Source organism: Gopherus evgoodei, chromosome 8, assembly GCF_007399415.2.
Source record: "Gopherus evgoodei ecotype Sinaloan lineage chromosome 8, rGopEvg1_v1.p, whole genome shotgun sequence".
Classification (NCBI taxonomy): domain Eukaryota; kingdom Metazoa; phylum Chordata; order Testudines; family Testudinidae; genus Gopherus; species Gopherus evgoodei.
In genome coordinates, this window is record NC_044329.1 from 3,074,132 (window position 1) to 3,094,320 (window position 20,189).

The 20,189-nt window shown below is 40.5% G+C and overlaps 1 protein-coding gene across 4 annotated transcripts in view; it reads left to right on the top strand.

Annotated features, from left to right (window-relative positions):
• Nucleotides 1–20,189, top strand: part of CLINT1 (clathrin interactor 1) — an 82,141-nt gene that overhangs the window by 26,660 nt on the left and 35,292 nt on the right. For 2 of the 4 annotated variants that reach the window (XM_030572725.1, XM_030572729.1), the window contains exons 2-3: nucleotides 18,823–18,927; nucleotides 19,620–19,716. In XM_030572725.1, the coding sequence (XP_030428585.1) occupies nucleotides 18,823–18,927; nucleotides 19,620–19,716 (202 nt within the window). Of the gene's footprint in view, nucleotides 1–2,747; nucleotides 2,766–10,025; nucleotides 10,163–18,822; nucleotides 18,928–19,619; nucleotides 19,717–20,189 lie in introns of those variants that run through there. The other 2 variants (XM_030572728.1, XM_030572726.1) reach the window with 2 other exon arrangements.

Consider the following 20,189-nt stretch of genomic DNA (forward strand, 5'->3'; position numbering starts at 1 on the left):
CAAACCGCAGGGAAGGAGACCTGCTTGCTCGGGGTTCCGGGACCGAGAGAGCAAACCGCGGCGAAGCTGGTTTCCTTTCCCGGTTTGCTCTCTCGGTCCCGGAACCCCGAGCAAGCAGGTCTCCTTCCCTGCGGTTTGCTGGGTGGCTCCGGGACCGAGAGAGCAAACCGCGGTGTTCCCGGTTTGCTCTCTCGGTCCCGGAACCCCGAGCAAGCAGGTCTCCTTCCCTGCGGTTTGCTGGCTGGCTCAGGGACCGAGAGAGCAAACCGCGGCGAAGCTGGTTTCCTTTCCCGGTTTGCTCTCTCGTCCCGGAACCCCCCTTGAAGCCGCCCAACAGCGCTGCAGTGTGGCCACATCTAACACCACTTGCAGCGCTGGTTGCTGTAAGTGTGGCCACTCTGCAGCGCTGGCCCTATACAGCTGTACTAATACAGCTGTAACAACCAGCGCTGCAAAATTTTAGATGTAGACATGGCCTAAATGTTCTAACTAAGGCTACTTAGAAATCAAGCACACACCTGTTACGTCTGTTTAATCGGAAAGGTCATCTGGGCTGATACTCCTAAGTTTGTATAATGCCTAGCACAATGGGTCCTCTGATCCTGGTTGAGGCCTTTAAGAGTTACTGTCATAAATATATTAAAAGTTTGCTATGGTAGCATCTGGAAAGCAAAACTTGGTACAACTGGAGCCTTAACTTGAGAGGTCTTGTAGCAGGAGTTTTGCTGGTCAAGAAAGATAGTGGAAATTCTGGGTGAGAAGCTTGCACCCTATTTAGCTGTAGCCAGCTCTGCCAGTATGTCACTCATATAACAGAGAGATTCGCTAAATTCATCCCAAAAGGCAAAAGGCGACATTAGTGCAATGATCTACATATTTAGTATCCTTTGCACTCATAGTATCTGAAAGTCTATAACATTACATGTAATAAACATGTATTGTTACATGTAATGGGCCCAAATTAATCTCTGGTATAATACCGCTGTATTCATTTGAGCTATACTGGGATGAACTAGCCTCAGTGTTCAGAAGCAAAATATGTTGCATTTTAAATAAGGATGGGTTTGGCTATTAAAAGAAAATAGTTATGATGCGCATTCACTTGATGGGAGATGATTTTGTATTAAGCATCTAATTTACAGGCTGAATGCTTTTTTCTTTAAGAACTGTTGACTTCAGCAACTGATTGCAGAATAAGTAATCCAATTTAACTAGTGATTCCATCTGTAACTGTAGATAGAATATTAGTATTTATCAATATTTTGTAAATTAAGGTTTATTTGTGTATTACTTACAATAAACAATTAACTATTGCTGCCTCTGACCCTTCTGTAAAAAGGTGTGGTTTCCACCCTCCTTTGACTAAATCACATGCACATTTTGCATAGTCCAGATTAGTCCTTTTCTGAGATTTGACTTTGACACTCAAACAAAGCCAAATCTTTCTCTCCAAGGTTTATTGCTGCATGGGCTGTTTGACCCAGACCTTTGTTTACCCATGCAAAGAAAGTTGCAACAAAATCCACCAGAGGTGGCTGTATGGATAGAAGGAGCAGTCAGCAGTAGCTGTTGCAGGAGCACTTTTTTTTCTCTCCTGGACATGGTTGGTGAGCAGCTCCACCAGCAGTCAGATGGCAGGCCAGGGAAGCAGTCCCTCTCAATCTCTAATGTTGTTCTTTTAGGCAATGGCTAACTCTGTCCTGAGGCAGGGAATGAGATGTCTAAATCCTGTACATGAACACAGTTACTTTTAAAAATACTAATTGCTAGTTTGCCCAGTACCCAAAGAAAATGTTTTATTCACTTGTCCTGTTCGTTATCTAAAAGTCTGAGAACTGGTCAAAAAGAGAAGTGTCATCATTCTGGCTACGAAATGTATCTAAGCTGTCAGAACCAGAAATCTACATGTCAAAAATTACTAGGATACCCAAACTACATGTTTTTACATATTTTGGTTGTATGTTTATCATAATTTAAATGTAATTTGCATAACCGTGAGAGCATACAAGTCAAAAGGAACTAAGCCTGCTAAATAGTGACTTCAGCTGTAATAAGCCACATTTGTGTGTGTATATTGGTGTAGGAAAAGAGATGGGAAAATTTTTCCAATATGCAGTTCCATGACTACTTTTGCTGTTGTATTTTTTTGAACACAAGTTTACTTTTCTAGCATTTAGCTGTGTAAGTATTGAGTCTCCTCTGCAGCTAAGAGGGTGTACTGAAAAGGAACTATTAAATCTCTTTGTGAAATTGGTTTACATTTTTAACTAATTCCATTCTTAGGATGTTTCGTCATAAAAAAGTGCATTTGAGTATAACTTTATAGCAGTGAATACTGTGCAATCTAAATATCATAAATCCACTGTGAGAAACCTAACATAATGAAATGAAACTCTTACTCTATATTTACCATGTAGCTGTCGAGTTCTCCCATTAAAAGGAAACGTGGTCCTTAAGTACTTGAATTTAGAACTTTCTAAGTACTTTGTGTATTAAACAACCTTTTTAGAGAAGGAAGTTTGTATAAGAGAGATCATATGTTAACTTTTATCCTGCTGTAGACATGGTCATAGATGGGACCAAACAGCTTGAATTTAGAGAGAAGATAGTAATGGTTAGAGGAGGCCACTGACAGCAGCACATGCAGTGATTGGTTTTTTTTATTTTTTATTTTTTTTCAAGTTGCAGGACTTTGGGGCTGGGGAAGGAAGCAAGAGGTGACCATCCAAGTGTTTAAACCCTGGTCTATTCCTTGAAGAGAAGAGGCATGTTTTAGATGTGGTACTAAGTATCTGTTGACAACACTAAATGTGCTAATACAGATGGCAAACCATTAGTATATCATTTGAATGAAGTCACTAATTACATTACCCAGAAATGTTGATACCTTTGCTTGGTATTAAAACTGTTTATTGTGACTGCTGCATAAACTCTGACGTAGATACTTTCTATAACATTCTGATGGCGGAAGAACTGGAAATATGCACTGTAACTTTTTATATATCAGTAGACTTGAAGAACTAGCAAATGGTTTGACACTGAAGACTCGTGAGTGACATTTCTGTTATCTATTATGCCACTTGCTTCTCTCATCCATGTTACATATGGCTCTTAGACTGTAAGTTCTTTGCGGAAGGGTATTGTCTGTACTGCAGCTAGCACAGTAGGGCCCATCCTTGTCATTAGGAGCAACCACAATATAAAATTTTAATTTATTAAGAAATGGTTTCTTGCTGAACTTGGTAAGTCTTAATTTGGCCACTGTATCAGCTCCCCCACACACCTTCTCAATCCTCTAACTTATTCTTACCCCAAAAGATGCCTTAATGTGATTGTAAATCTCGTGCTCACAAAGCTGATGGAACCAGCCTTTGAGCCCCTAGCCACTTTAGATTGTCTTCCTTATTGCAAATAACATCATCAAGGAGACGATGGGTCATTACAAAATCTCATTTTCCCCTACTGTTACTCACACCTTGTCAACTATTTGAAATGGGCCACTCTCATTACCACTACAAAGGTGATTTTTCCTCCCTTGGTATCCTACTCTTAATTGAATTGTCTCTTTAGATTGACCTCCCACTTGGTAAGGCAACTCCCATCTTTTCATGTACTGTGTATTTATACCTGCTACTGTATTTTCCACTGCATGCATCTGATGAAGTGGGTTTTAGCCCACGAAAGCTAATACCCAAATAAATTTGTTAGTCTCTAAGGTGCCACAAGAACTCCTCGTTGTTTTAACATCAAGGAAAGTTAGTGCACTATTGGCCCTGGTGCCTGATCTTCCTTATGCTATTTCATTAGGTTAGGAGACTGAGTAGACTCCCAGGCCCATTGAAATCAATGGGAGTTTTGTCTTGACTTAAGTGGAACTGAGAATTTGACCCAGTGCCCACACCCAGAATTCTTACCAGAGGTAGACTCTGACTTCAACTTAAACCAGATTCTCAGTTTGCCAGCCTTCTTCCCTAAATTACACTCATCAGTGGAAAATGGACTTTGAGATGTTGTGGGGGGGAAAGAAGACACACTGGGACCCTGAACCCTTAAATACTATCAGACCCGAGTGCTCACCACTGTGAGAGAGTTTACCTGTGGCCTCAATGGCTAGAGGTTTGTAGCGTCACGTTCATCAAAAATTCTTTCAGAATATAACTTCCTCTTATTCCTAGGTGTAGCATCACAGACTAGATATTTTTTTGTTCAGTGTATAGTATTGGATTACTACAAGTTTAGATAGTTCTAAGGTTATCTTCCAGTCCAAGAGTCCCATTGTCCTGTGCTGTTGGGCTTCTTGGCTGGCTTAAACTGCTGTTTGTAAAAGGCCTGACATATTTTGTGCACTACCAAATGAGCTTAGCTCACATTGGTGAAATATTTCCACAGTGGTCTATAATCTGGGAAAGAGAAGCCATGGATTTAAAGATTATGGGTGGGATTTTTCCTGAATTCCCATGTGATCTAGGCACAGATTGAGTTTTCAATAGAGCTCTTGCTCCTGACTCACTTGACGTGCTTTTGAAATTCCCACCCTATATGTCTTTTGGAAAATACTTAAATATATTTATCATTCTGTTTTTTAACAGTTACTAATTGATTTCAGACAAATTTCAGTGGACAGGAAAAATTGAACTGTTGATAGTTTAGGGGTTTTTTCCCCCAAAGCACTTTTAAAATTTCACCAGAAGGGGGTGACTTCCTCTCTTATGACACAGGACACTGCCTTTCAATGCACCTTTCATTGTATAATTACTTAAAAACTATAGTCTCATTTTGAAAAGGGTGGGGGAACTACTTTAGCTATAGCACAGCATTGACATAAGTTGTAGCAGCTCTGGAACTTAAATCTATTTTAAGTAAGAAGTAAAAAATTATGAAGAGAAAAGGTATATTCTGTACAGTGTATTAAGGTGTTCATAGCAGCATGCAATCCTCATTTCTTTAATTCAGCGTGCTTTTTAAAGATTTGAAAAAGGGGCTGCTGCATAGTGGGTTATCTTATTTACTTGGTACTGTTTTAACCACAAAAGTTGTAAGGCACAGGAAATAGCTTTATGGTTCCTTCCTCCCACAAGTCATAATTCAGTTGTGGACATCAGGATGTTTTTCTTGGCTTATCATTTTCTGTACAATTTGCCTTGCACATCTGCCACATAAATTATTAAACTGTTAACTTGAAAAGTTGAAAATGCTATTCAGACTCTTATTGTGCTATAGTGAAGATGGTATCATTGGTCAAAAAACTCAAATGATTGAGAGTTCCAGAGAGAGAATTCTTATTATATCCCGTATTTATATACAACATTGCCTGCTGTTGTCATCAGTGGCACCAATTCAGATATTTCTTTGGGAGGGGGAGCAAATTCTGGTTCTCCCTCCACCCCACAGCCTGGACCCTGTTCTGGTATCAGCTCATCCACTCTCTTCCTGCAGGAATCTGGAATTTCTCTTGGCTGGCAAGTCTCCCCTCTTACCCACACAGCGCACGAGCAGGTGCCACTAGGAGTTGAGTATTTGCCAGACTATCCCATGCTGCACCGTATGCTAGAAGACTTCCTATGTGCTAGCCCACAACACCACTTTCTAAAATCTGGCTCAGCAGCCTCTCTCTATGTAGGGGCAGGTGGGTCAGATTTCAGTGGCACTGCAACCATATAGCCCGAGCAATGCTACAGACAACTCTGACAGCATCTGTCCTGAGTTAGTACAGGACCACTGCTTAAGTGTTCTGGCCATATCCCTCCCCAGTTTCACAGCTTATGAAACTTTGAGCAAATGCAAAACCCTTGAGAGAGGGAGCCCTTCATGCCTCCTCTCACTCCAACTCCTTGTAATTGTGCCACTGCTCATCATTCTTGTGGTGTTTTAAACTGCTGTTCAAACGTAGGTAATTTCAAATGGTTAGGTAGCACTTGAACTAAGGTATTTGGAAAGACATTTTAGAATAAGGGTGCCCATCTCTTTCTCGGCTGAATTTGGACTGCTGGTGTCATAGTTAGCATCCATATGTTGCATCTGTAAGATCTTAAATCCAGACTGCACATTTCATAATGGTACTGACATAACTGACACAAACTAAATGAAAATGATGTGAGCTGGCTAGTTGAGAATAAGTGGGGGGTTGCTGTCTGGTAGCATGGTCACTAACCTATGTTGGATTAATGAAGACAGCTTTTATTTTTTTTTAAATGCACTGTTAAAATTTATTCCAGGTACAGTTGACTTCCTTTCCACTGCAAACCTAGTCAATAAGCTTGAGGTACTTTGATTCTTGAATTTCTGTGGGGGTGGCTGGGAGAGCAGACAGGCAAGTAAGCATGTGACCTCCCACTCCCATCTGTGAACCAAGCTACTTGATGCATTAAGCTTTCTAAGGGTACGTTCACACTACAGCTTAAAATCGATATTAGTAAAATCGATTTTATAAAACAGGGTTTATAAAATTGATTTCACGTGTCCACACTAGGGCACATTACGTCGGTGGTGTGCGTCCATGGTCCCAGGCGTCCATCGATTTCAGGAGCATTGCACTGTGGGTACCTATCCCATAGTTCCTGCAGTGTTCCCTGACCCTAGGAATTATGGGTTACTACCCCAGTGCCTGATGGGGCAAAAATCACTGTTGTGGGTGGTTCTGGGTACAGCCTCACCCTCTCCCTTCCTGAAAGCAGCAGACAGCCATTTCGCGCGTTTTTTGCTGGGTGAAGTGAGCAAACGCCATTTTACAGCAAGCATGGAGCCTGGTCTGATCAGTACCTTGATCGTGGACGTTGTAAACAGTTCACGCATTCTCGTGCTGGCTATGCTGAAGCATGAACAGCAAATGCAGGAGAGGATGCTGCAGCAACGGCAGTGCGGCGACGAGAGTGATGAGGACCTGGAGCCTGAGTTCTCCGAAACCGCGGGCCCCCGCGCTTTGGAGCTCCTGATGGTAATGGGGGAGGTTCTACCCATTGCTCGCCGATTTTGGGCCCGGGAAACAAGCACAGACTGGTAGGACCGCATAGTTTTGCAGGTGTGGGATGATTCGCAGTGGCTGCGGAACTTTCGCATGCGTAAGAGCACTTTCTTTGAACTTTGTGATTTGCTTTCCCCTGTCCTGAAACGCCATAATACCAGGATGAGAGCAGCCCTCGCAGTGGAGAAGCGAGTGGCAATAGCCCTCTGGAAGCTTGCAGCGCCAGTCAGCTACCAGTCAGTCGGGAATCAATTTGGAGTGGGCAAATCTACTGTGGGGGCTGCTGTGCTGGAAGTAGCCAAAGCAATCATTAAGCTGCTGCTACGAAAGGTTGTGACTCTGGGAAACGTGCAGGTCATAGTGGATGGCTTTGCTGCAATGGGATTCCCTAACTGTGGGGGGGCCATAGATGGAACCCATATCCCTATCTTGGCACCGGGGCACCAGGGCACCCAGTACATAAACCGCAAGGGGTACTTTTCAATGATGCTGCAAGCACTGGTGGATCACAAGGGACGTTTCACCATGTGGGATGGCCAGGAAGGGTTCATGACGCTCGTGTCTTCAGAAGCACTACTCTGTTTAAACGGCTGCAGCAAGGGACTTACTTCCCAGACCAGAAAATTACAGTTGGGGATGTTGAAATGCCTGTAGTTATCCTGGGGGACCCAGCCTACCCCTTGATGCCATGGCTCATGAAGCCATACACAGGCAGCCTGGAGTTGTTTAACTACAGGCTGAGCAAGTGCAGAATGGTGGTAGAATGTGCATTTGGGCGTCTCAAAGTTCGCTGGAGAAGCTTGCTTACTCGCTCAGACCTCAGCCAAACCAGTGTCCCCTTTGTTATTGCTGCTTGCTGTGTGCTCCACAATCTCTGTGAGAGTAAGGGGGAGACCTTTATGGCAGGGTGGGAGGCTGAGGCAAATCAACTGGCCGCTGATTAGGCGCAGCCAGACACCAGGGCAATTAGATGATCACACCAGGAAGTGGTGCGCATCAGAGAAGCTTTGAAAACAAGTTTCATCACAGGCCAGGGTACGGTGTGACTGCTGTGTTTCTTTTCCCTTCATGAACATCCCCCCCCCCCCCCCCGTATTGACTCCTGCTGCAAGCAAGCTACCCTGCACCCTTCCCTAACAGCTTGCTTATGGAAATAAAGTCATTCCCTGTAACCAACCCACCCTCCCACTGCCTTTGAATAGCATGTCATTATAAGAAGAGTAAAAGAAATGAAAAGGTAGCCCGGGAGTGGTTTGAGAGGAGTATAGGAGGGAAGAAAAAGGCCATTAAGGGCATTTCAATGTAATAACAGCCTTTTGGTTGCACTGTCCACGGGGGTGGAGTGGGCAGGTGCAGAAAGCCTTCCCCCACGCGTTCTTACACGTCTGGGTGTGGAAGATATGGGAGATGGTGAGTACTGAGGGAGGTTAAACATGGGCTGGAGTGGCACTCTGTGACCCCGCAGCTCTTCCACCAGACTTCGGAGGATGTCAGTTTGATCGCGCAGCAGCTCCAGCGTTGCAGCCCGGCACCGCTGATCTTCCTGCCTACACCTCTGATCTTCCTGCCGCCACATCTCATCTCGAGCGTCCCTCCTGTCCTCATGTTCACTGGCAGTGTTCCTGTACTTTGCGACCACGTCTTTCCACTCCCCCAGATGAGCTCTTTCAGTGCGGGTTACTGCCATTATTTCTGTGAACATCTCCTCCCGTGTCCTCTTCTTCCTTATTCTCCTTATCTGACCTATCCGTCGGACTGGGGTAGGGAGGCTTGAAAAATGTGCAGCTGCATGAGTGGGGGGAAAGAGTGATAGAAGGATCATAAGAGAGATATTTCACATAACAATGGTTATACTCTTTCACAGTGAACTACACTATTCACCGTATGTAGCACATGTCACTTCACTACAAGGTCGCCTTTGGATTCTTTTAGTGTTTAGTACTTGCAGCTGTGGTATCAGAGATCAACACAGACGCAGGTCCGGGGATTACAAATCAGCTTGCTGGCAGACATGGTAAGGCATACATCTAATGGCAGTTAACCGTGCAACCTCTTTTATTCCCCCGTACCACTGGCTATTACCAGGTAACATTCATGCTTGGCAGCCAAACTGCTAAAAAGCACATCTTTTGCTGCTTTTCTTATGGCTTCAGAAAGGTTAAGCACTACAGGAAAATTGTGATTGGTTCCCCCCCGCCACTCTGCATGTCTGCTGTAATGGCTGGTCACTGAAACCTTACCACCTCCCTCCTCCCCCCTCTATGCCTTGGCAATTAGCAGCGATAATTCCTGCTGCCCAAATGCTAAAAAGGTCAGCGCCATTAGAGACACCTCCCCGTAGGAATGTGCTGGTTTTTACCCTCCCCCATCATGGCTAACTGCTAGGGAAGGTTTTTTTTAAAGGAGCAGGAAAGCAGAAACGAAGGAATGGTCATCTCTGTCCCCTTAATAAACTACATTACTTTTTAACAGGTGACCATGAACGATATCACTCTCCTGAGGATAACAGACAGAGAAAAAGAAATTATGCTTCTTGAGTGCCAGCAATCCCCGGGACCATACGCAGCTAGGCTTTGTCATGCAATGATACCCGATTACGTGCTCCAGGCATGGCGTGGTAAAGTTTCGTACCATGGTGGACGGAATAAGGCTGCCCTGCCCAGAAACCTTCTGCAAAGGCTATTGGGGTACCTCCAGGAGTGCTTCATAGAGATGTCCCTGGAGGATTTCCGCTCCATCCCCAGACATGTTAACAGACTTTTCCAGTAACTTTAATGTCAGCTACTGCATGCAAGCCCTCATGACAAATCAATCATTAAAAAACGCTTGCTTTTAAACTATGGTTTTTACTTAAAAAAAGTACACTCACCAGAGGTCACTTCCATGGCTTCATTGTCTGTGCAAGTGGCTTGGGAGGGCTGCGATGGTAATTCTGGTTGGGTGAGGAAAAGCTGCTGGCTGTTGGGGAGAATGGAGTGCTGTGTGGTCTCTGCCATCTCGTCGTCCTCTTCCTCCTCCTCCACATCTTCGCCATCCGCAGAATCATCAGCAGTGGCTGAGATTACTACCCCCACCTCTGAATCCACAGACAAGGGGGGGGCTTGTCGTGGCGCATCCACCTAAAATTGCGTGAAGCTCTGCGTAGAAGCGGCATGTTTTTGGCCCAGATCCGGATCTGCCATTTGCTGCTTTGGTCTTCTGGTACGCTTGTCTGAGCTCCTTCACTTTTACTCTGCACTGAACCGAGTCCCTGCTATGGCCTCTCTGCCTCATGGCATTAGAAATCTTTTCAAAAGTTTTCTCATTTCGTCTATTGGAACGCAGTTCTGACAGCACAGAATCTTCTCCCCATACAGCGATCAGATCCAATAACTCCTGTGCGTTCCACGCTGGAGCTCTTTTCCTATTCTCAGGAGACTGCATTGTTACCTGTGCTGCTGAGAGCTCCACGCTGGCCAAACAGGAAATGCAATTCAAATGTTCCCGGGGCTTTTCCTGTGTACCTGGCCAGTGAAGTAAGAGTTCCTTTACCTGTCCAGAGCGGCCACTGGTGCACTGTGGAATACCTCCCGGAGGCCATTAACTTCGATTTCCGTCCACACTAGCCCAAAATCGTTTTTGTAAAATCAATTTTAGGGTTACTCCTTTCGTTTAGCTGGAGTACAGAAATCGATTTTAAGAGCCTTGTAGTGTGGACGGTTACAGCGTTAAATCGATTTAACGCTGTTTAAATCTATTTAAAGCTGTAGTGTGGACCTGGCCTAAGGCAGTGACACGTACTCAACAGCTTAACCAATGAAATCCTAAGGCTGTAATGCACCTTTTCTTCTGAGCTCTGATATATTCTTTTTTAAACCTTTAAGTCCTGTTCCTTGTATATTTTCAGAAACAGGCGCTTGTTTTGGATGGGTGATCAACTCTGTTTCCTTAGAGTCTGGAACAAGTGATGCCATAATAATCTGCTAACAGAATTAGATGAATAGAGCTGTGCTGTATGATCAAACTTTTCCTCTTCTGGGATGTTAATGTTTCTCACGTGTTTTGCTGGCCCCTAGTGGCTGATGAGCAGTGCTGGAGTTTGGGTACTCTGGTTTCTCATGCTACGGTTTAAATGCTCTATTGAAAATATTTCAGGCACAGCTGGCTAAGTATTAGGTAAATTATTTTCATAACAAATTAATGCTTCTGGAAAACTGCTTGTAAATGCTATGTAGATGGACTAAACAGGTTAAGGGCAGCTTAGGTAGGAATGTGGGGAAATAGCTTCTATAAGAGCAAGTTGGAAATTTTGTATGTTATGTGATATTAACAGTAGACACCAACTTCTGAGTCCAGTATTGAGACTGGTTTGTTTTTATGGAAGGAAAACTTTAACTTTTTAAAATGCATCTATTTTCCTCCAATATATGACTGAGGATCCTTTAATTAGCGATCTAGGTACTAAAGATACTTTATCCACTCAAACGTTTGGACATAGCACTTCTGTTCTATCTCTTGATGGTTAACCTGTTAAATGGTAGAGAACTTTTTAAACACAGTGTCTACTGGATAACTGCCACCTCATTGCACGTATAGTATTAATGTGAGCTGCTTTGTGTACTGTTACAGTGATGTGATAAATGTTCACCCTGGTGATATAGTGTGTAAAAGAGAGGTTATTTTACTTACAAGGGTGGATGTTACTATCTTTGACTTCTACAGGTTGTGTAGTATAATCTCACCTTTAAATAAACCTCCTCTTTTTACCTATTATGCAGTTTTTAGCCCCTAGCTGTGCTGCTTGTGTGAAGTCAGGGTACAGGTCACTGCTCTGCTGTCTGAACAAAGCTCATAACAGAGGCACCATGAGCTGACTGAACTATTAAACTGGGTTTCTGTCTCTTACCACAAGCAACGTCGATCTCCTCCAGCTTGGGTGTTTTAGGGCAGATCCAAATAACATGCACTAAAGTAGTTAAATTGGTTGGAGAGATGGTCTCCAGCACTTGCATTACTCGAATGAACACAGAGCTCAGTCTGAGTCTCCTTATGTTCCTGGAAACTCCAATTCCACACTGGACATGCTCAGAGGTTTACCTCAGGAGTTAGTTATCACTAGCATGATACTATATGGATAAACACTCCTATGCTTTTGTGTGTACCCCACCTCAAGAGGCTTGATATTCTGAGACAGCTGTGCAGGAGGGAGAGTGGAACCAACTACTTGCTTATTGAGCCAGATACAATGTGGTCTTTACCCCTGTTGTAAGATTGATTTTTGCATATCTGTTTTCAGATGATGTCAGCCATTGACCTCTCATGGTTGACAAGTAACTAGATTGATATGGCCAGTCTGAAAAATACAACAGACATTTGGTAACATTTTTATTTGGTTTTATGGGTGCAGGGCTTGAGGCTGCTAAAAACACCATTTACTGATGTAGAAGAGGAGAGCACTAGATTGTTACCAGCTCTGTATACTATACATAGCCATGTTTTCATGGCCCCAAACAAAGGTTTTATCTTATTCTCAGCTTAATAAGAAAATTCCATTGGAAGTGGTCAGGTAGGAGGCATTGGGGGAACTGCTTCATAAAAAGGGAATAAGCCGCTAACAAAATTACCGACTTGATGAAAACTAAAGTGTTCACATCTCAAAATTGTTAAAAGGTATGACTATTCAGCAGATGGTGATTATAGATTGAGGATAGGACTCTTAGGCATATACCGTGATAGCTCTTATAGAAATAACTTCAGTTAGTAAAAAAATAACCAGATTACTTATTTCTTGCAAAATTTTCTCCCTATACTAATTAATGTTTTACAGTAATAGAGCTTTTGTTGCCCAGTACCCAACCTAACAGTCTTTATCTAAGGAGTAATTCTTGGGAAGGAATGATTCCAAATGTGGGTTGTTGGGTGGCTTTTTTTGTTTTTTTTTGTTTTTTAATTTGGTGTTTATTCAGTAGTGTAGGTATTAAAGCTTTTTATAATATATAACACACGCACATACACTCAGCTTTACTCTTCAAATGGAGATATTTGAATGATCTTTCTCTGCAAATTGTTAATGGTGGTAAAAAAGTAGAAAGTTTCTCATTTCAGCTTTTAGTATTTTAGTATTCCCAGTTGTAAAATTAAAAAAGGGAAAACAGAAGGTGCATAATCCAGTAAGGTCCTTGGAGTAATAGTTAAAGGCATAATATTATGCACATAGGAGTTCATGTATACATGATATCATAATTGGTTTGAAATATGCATTTAAAAAATTTAACTGGGTAGCCAGGTTCCCTTTTCCCGCTGCTTGCTCCCTCAGCACAGTGGGTAGCTTCCCAAAGCTTTGAGAAATGTTTCTAATTAAGTCTTGCCCTGTCCAAACCAATACCTTTTCCCATCACTATAAAGGAACTATTATAATATTCCCTTTCACTAGGACTTCAATTTATTTTAGTTCTCACTAGTTTTGACTTAGCATTTAACAAAGCCAGTGCAGACCTCATGTCCAGAATTGTGCCTGTGCCTTCAGTGACACCACCTACATCAATAGGAGTCTTAATTCTCATAGCTCTTTATATGTGGCCTGACTCTTATTCTAGGCTGCACTTGCCATTTTTTAGTGGTGCAATACTAATTTAAATAACTCTTGTAATGCTGTTTGAGCCCTTAACCAGTATTAAGTGAGTTCTGTTCTAAATGTGTGTGGATATGTTTTACTTTCCCATTACACTCCTTACTGTGTGCAGTTTTTTTCTTTTTCTTTTATCGCACCCCTTTTGATTGGTTCATATTTGGATTCCTTACCTAATATCGGCTCTTCTACCTACTTTGACATAATTGTCAGTGCTACAGTGGGGATTGAATTAAGGGAAAATACTTCACTAGTGTGGCTTACATGGGAGCATAGTTTTATTCAGCACAGTGATTCTCTCTGTGGTAAGAACTGTATGTGCAAACTCTAGTAAATACTGATTAAAGTATGCTGCAATAGTTTAATTTTTATCCACTTCAAGTTTTGTATACTAATACTTGTAAAGCAGTATTCCTTGATACTTTAGGGATATTTCCCAGTTTGGGTCTGGATTGGGTGTTGAGGGAATCACTTGGACGTTTCTGAATCCAGAAACTTCTCTTGTCATTAGAGGATTGTTATGCACCTTGAAGGGCTGAAATGTCATTTTTCTGGTGAGCCAGGTATTTGTAATACTTCAAAAGAGCATTGCTTCCCAAAATCTAGAGCTGGACGGTAAACCTCACTTAGGAGTTCCAGTTTGGGTACAAGTACAGCATACGAATCCATGGAGGGTGTCCTGTGATCCAGAATAATGAAAACCACATGACTGATTATCAAGGTTTCACCTCACAACATTGCAAGTATTATTTAAAACTGTTTTCCCTAATGTTTTGGCTGAAAACACAAAATAGAACAGATTTTTTCCTGGTGACTGAAGTGATTTTTTTAGTGTAAGGGAACTTTCCTTTTCAGTGTTTATTTTATGGGTGTTTTATGGTAAAACACTTTGAAGAGAAGTTGATACTTTCTGGAGAGAATAATACACTTCACCCTCATTATTACGCTGTTCTTCAGAGCTGAGGAGCATTATAGAGATTTGATTCTTTCAGTGTTGCGAAGAGCCATAGTACAGTAGCCTAAAATATTAAATCACAGCCACAGAATGTATTGAAATCAAGTACGTAGAAAACTCATGTGCACAACGTAATTATCACTTACTTGAGTACACAGTTTCTTGTGCCTACTTTGTTCCTGAGTTGTGTTCAGCATCTGTACGGTGAGATATGATCTCTTTATGCTTTTTGTATTTAGTCTTGTGAAGTACACTCCTTCAGAAGATTGTAACACATGTAAATCTTTACTTGCAAATTTACTATATTTCATTTGTATGCTTTAAGAAATCCATATTTGTTTGTTTTCAGAAGAGCATTTCAAGTTTCTTCCCTCATTTTATTCCTGAAAGCTGATGTGATTTATGAGTGTTCTAGAATGAGTAGGAACGGATAGCTAATTTGTAAATATTCTGCACAACAAATTTTGGATGGAGCTTATTGTTTTTTGGCTTTTTGTTATCTTTGTAGGAATGCTTACAGAACTGACTTTTCTCTCCCACACCTCCTTTCTCCCATCTCCTGCACAAAAAATGACAAGCAGAAGGAAATCTAATGAAGCACATACAATATTTCTCTCCTACCTGTTTCCTCTCTCTTCCCCTTTTTTAACTCATTTTAAGGCATGACACTTAGGCCTTGATGAGAGCCACATCGCAAATATTCTAGATCTCAGGAAACCATAACTCATAGAAATTTGGAATATTTATGAAGTTGCTGTATAGTTTTTTCATAGATTCTCTTTCCTTTTCAGAAGCACATGAAGCACTTTAGGTAAACTGGGTATGTTTAATTACAATAAAGGCATCTCTCTTTTTTAGTTTCTGCTTGTAGAATTAGGTGCTAAATATAAATATTCATTTTTTTCAAAAACATGAGGAATATTTAATCTTTGTTAATTGACCCACACTGAGACAAGCCAAATATTTTTAAATAATGAGGTGTACTGGCATTCCCGGTGCCAAAGAATTTGAGAGCATCACTTGAGCTACCTTTTAAAAATTGTTGTAAATGTGTAGCTTTTTGTATTTATAAACTCAACGCATCTGTTGCTGAGATTTTAAAATAAAGTACACCCCACTGACCATAGCTTTTTTTTACTGAACCCATTTATTTACTTTATTGCCAGTTCCTCTTTCTGGCTAGAAAGATAATAACCAAAGCTTTACTGACATCATTGATTTTGAAAAAAGGTGCTGGAACAGTGAATGGAGAAAAAAAAAGTTAAATGTATCAGTGGGAGTTGACTATGGTCTATAAGATTAAAAAGACAATTATAAGAAAGCTAACATGCATACATGTACCATGTAAGCAGAAAGGAATGTGGCAAAGGTTTTGTAATCATTAATGTCCATTTATTTTTTCCATGTGCCGTACTTTTAACCTAATTGCTAAATCCACTTCTTCCGTTTATTTAACATCTCTATCCATGTCAAAACTGGCTTGTTATAAGATTTCAATTGTGAAGGCTTTAAATTAATGAGTTGGTGTAAATCCAAAGGGAATCTTTGAGATTATAGTGTGCTTTAAGCATTCAGTACTAGGATTCCTTCTGTTGGTCTTAACTATTGTATAATCATTTGTTTGCAAAGCAATCTGTCCATGAAGTCTAGCACGATTCCCTGGAAGCTGCCCAGTATAAACTAATCAGAGAGCCCCCTCTGGCGTCTGAAAGTGTCCTCGGATATTAAATTTATATCAATCACAGGAAGTCTTGGCAATCAAACTAGTCACTTTTTCCCTTCACATCTGGACATAAATTATTTTTTGCTGCAAAGGTCACAGGAATCATGGGTAGGGCATGGAATGAGGGCCATAGAAAACATGGGAAAGGAAGAATAAAACTATATTTCCACCTTTTTAGAAATAGCTATTTTTAAAAGACCTGGAACAAAGCCAAACTATACAACTTTTTTAAGTTTACATTTGTTTCTGAATTAACTGTGGCTTAAAGATATTTTGTTTTGGAACGTTTTGTGCCATTAGATCTCATCTTGGCATTTGAGAGCTTTCTACAGTTTGCTGAGAACAATAACTTTACTGCTGGATGGTTTTAGAATTGGAGCATGTCTCCCTATTTTAGTGGGGTTTAACTGTGCTCCCCCTTCCCACCTTCCATTGCTTACTTCCCCCCAGTACTGTTAGCCCTGTACTTTGAGAAACTATTTAGTTGATGCTGGTATTTTTACTGTGTTTCTTTTTTGAGGTTTTTTTTCCAATCTCAAACTTTACTTGAAATACAGGAAACTCAATTTTATATTCCCCCTCCCCATCCATCCCTTCAAACAAGAGCTTGGGGAGGTTTTGTAAAAACAAACAGAACCTTTCCCTTTTGACCCACAAGTTTTCCTTACATAGGACAAGAAAACTAGTGTACTGAAAGCTGCAAAGCTTCTGAAGCCTGTAGTTAAATAAATAAATGAAAATGTTCCATATGCATGAGAATTGAAAATGGTACTAGCTTACATCTGGATGTCTACAGCAAACAAAACAGCAGAAACCGAAGTTTAGAGATTTTATACAACCCTAATTGCTATTGTTCATACCTATTGCTGAGTTTGGAGATGCTTTTTTATAGAGATCATAGTCTGTTGGCTTGCTGATTAGTTATTCAGCCATGCAGGTTATGCTTTCTTTAGCTAGTCAAATAAAATTGTTTTTCAGAATGTAATTGCAAGGATTCTAGTGCTGAGAATCCCTGATTAAGTCTAGGAGTTCTACCTCTGATTTTATTACCTTCTGTGTCCTTTTCTGAGTCTTAAAAGAACTTGTTTCTCCTTTCTCTTTTGCTTTACACTCCCAGTTCCATCATCCTTCTGCGCAGAGGGTTGGATGAATGTCACTTAAAAACCTATTCATGCTTCTCCCTAAACACCCAGACGGGTGATTGTAAAGCAGTGTTTTTGCTGCCCTTCCAGATTCAGAGAACAAAGGAAGGTGATGAAATATTGCACCCTCCACCATAGCATTACTACTAGGCCACTGGACCAGTTTCACATTTCATTCCAGTTGGTTTACAAGACATTCTGTGGACTCCAAGTTGAACACAATCATGTTGCACCAACTTCTTCCAGTTCTGAAACCAGTTGTATAATTATGTACAGTATTTAAGTTTTTTCTAAACTTTGTAGTACAAAAGGTACAAACATAACCATTGCAAATCTATTTTAAATACACTAGAGAGTGTGAGAAAATTATACAAGTAGGCAGAGTATAGGTAATGGTGTATCTTTTAGTTGTGCAATGTTTTTCTGATGTAAATGTGCATATGCACAATTATTCCATTTTCCCAGTGGCACAATGTCTGAAAAAATACATCTTAAGGTATTGCAGTTGGAGCTCTTTTTTGATGTGAATACAGTTGTTAAGGAATAAATGCATCGAGCCCCTCTTTTGTTAAGGTTAAGGCAGATCACCTTGCTTCCAGAGTATATTAGGACTTGTTTTTTGTAAGAAAGTATTAAAAATTAGGCTTGTAAATAAACGTTAACATTTTCTGTAACAGCTATTCATTAAGAAGGCAGATTCTTTCTCTCTCTTAGAGATGATACCAAAACATCTTATTTCCTCTTTCCATATTGCGTTTTTGCAAGAACTCCCGTAGAGGGTCCTTGAACTCTTGATATTGTTTTCACTCCTTTAATCGGCATACAGGGAGCCCTGTAGCTTCTCTCCCTTTCTCCTTCCCATTTTCCCTTAATTAAAACTGTTCAAGCTAAAAAACATACTTCCCTGTGAATTTCTCATCTCCCTTCTTTCCAACTTCTCCTATCTGTGTAATTTTGCTAGCACCTGCTGGGATACTGACATTGTTTGGATTTCTTTATATTGCACATGGTTTGAGAAAATACACATCCTCTTCTGTTCATTGAGTTATAGAAGTACTGACAAATAATCGTGCAACATGTAAGCCAGCAAGCAAGCCAGATCTAGCTGGGGAAACTACCAATTTAGACTCGTGGTTGTTTCAGTTTTAAGTTGACCAAAAGCCATATTTACTGGACTGATTCCAACTCTCATGTAATCCCTAGTCTCTCATCTGTATTCTTGAAGACTAATGGATTAGTATAAAGCTTCTTCTTAAAGATAACTTAAATGTGTTGTATAGTGTCCTCAGGGGTAGCTTCTGCACTAAAGATGTTTTCTTTCCCACCCTGTAGAGGTATCTCATTAAGGTACCCACTAGTGTCATTATTAAGTTTTCATGTGTTCCTCAGTTTGATGCTAATCTTCATGTGTGTGTTAATTCTTTTCCTTTGCAGCACCAACGTGGTTATGAATTATTCAGACATCGAGTCTAAGGTTCGAGAAGCAACCAATGATGATCCATGGGGACCGTCAGGGCAGCTCATGGGAGAGATTGCCAAGTAAGTGATAATTTGACTCAGCGGTGAAGAAGATAATGCATCTTTATACAGAAATATAAAATTTGCTGCCAGACCAACAGGGATGCCAGGTTGATAGAGAGGATCTGACAAATAATTAAAAATTAAATTTTAAGATTATATGCTGGGAAAAAATCATCAGAATCACTGAATCAAAAACATGTCACAGTATACTTGCAGTGTAATTTTTATTTTATTTTTTTAATTTTTGGTCTTACAATATGTATCATTTTTGTGGGTTTTCAGAATAAAAAAGATCCTATTTGGGGCTGGTTGCTTCAATACTTTTTAAAGATTTTAAGCAGAGTAAGATTAGCCAAATTTTTGCTCATGAATATATGTATCGGTTTATTTTCAGAGAAGGGCTTGGATAGTGTGTGATGAGCTAATTACGAAGGGCACCACCATAGTCTTCTTGTAGACATTAAACCATTGCTTTGAAGAGAATAGATTCCTCTCCCTCCCCCCCAAAATTGATACATACTCAGCTTTGTTTGAAATGGTGGTGTGTGAATAAATAAGAAATTTTGGTAGCTCTTCACTTACAGTTTGATGGAATTACAAGTGTTTTAGACCAAGTCTGCCATCTACTGTCAACACTTAAATTGTGGCAAACGATTGTGGAAAACTGTTATGAAAATAATTGCTTTGCTCCTTTTGTTTACTTCTCTTAGAGCTACATTTATGTATGAGCAGTTCCCAGAACTTATGAACATGCTTTGGACTCGAATGTTGAAAGACAATAAAAAGAACTGGAGGAGAGTTTATAAGGTGTGTGCAAATAAGACATTTTTAGGTTGTGATTACTCTTACTCTGTGTACTAAAGAACAAACACTAAGGTATTAATTTTAGTTTCATATCGTCATGCACTGTTTTCCATGTACGTATTCAACTATGTTACATTTGTATTATAAAGAAATTGTAGTTACAATAACCTTTAGATTTCTGCTGTCAGATGTTACTGTTAACTCTGTTATAAAAGTCTAATTCCTGTTTTGTTGTTCTGCAGTATCGAGCTGTCTAAAAACAAGTGTTTTGTGTAAAATGCTTTTTAATTAACATAGCAATCTTATTTTAGTGTTGCACAATTGTCAAACAGAATAACATCTACATATTGTACTTAAACAAAAAAATATCGTTTGCATGTATCTCTGTCGATAAACAATTTTTTTCAGATTTTCTAATTCTTTTTAAGCATTCTAGAGGATATTGTTTCTAACTAGAAAAATTAAAATGGTTTCCA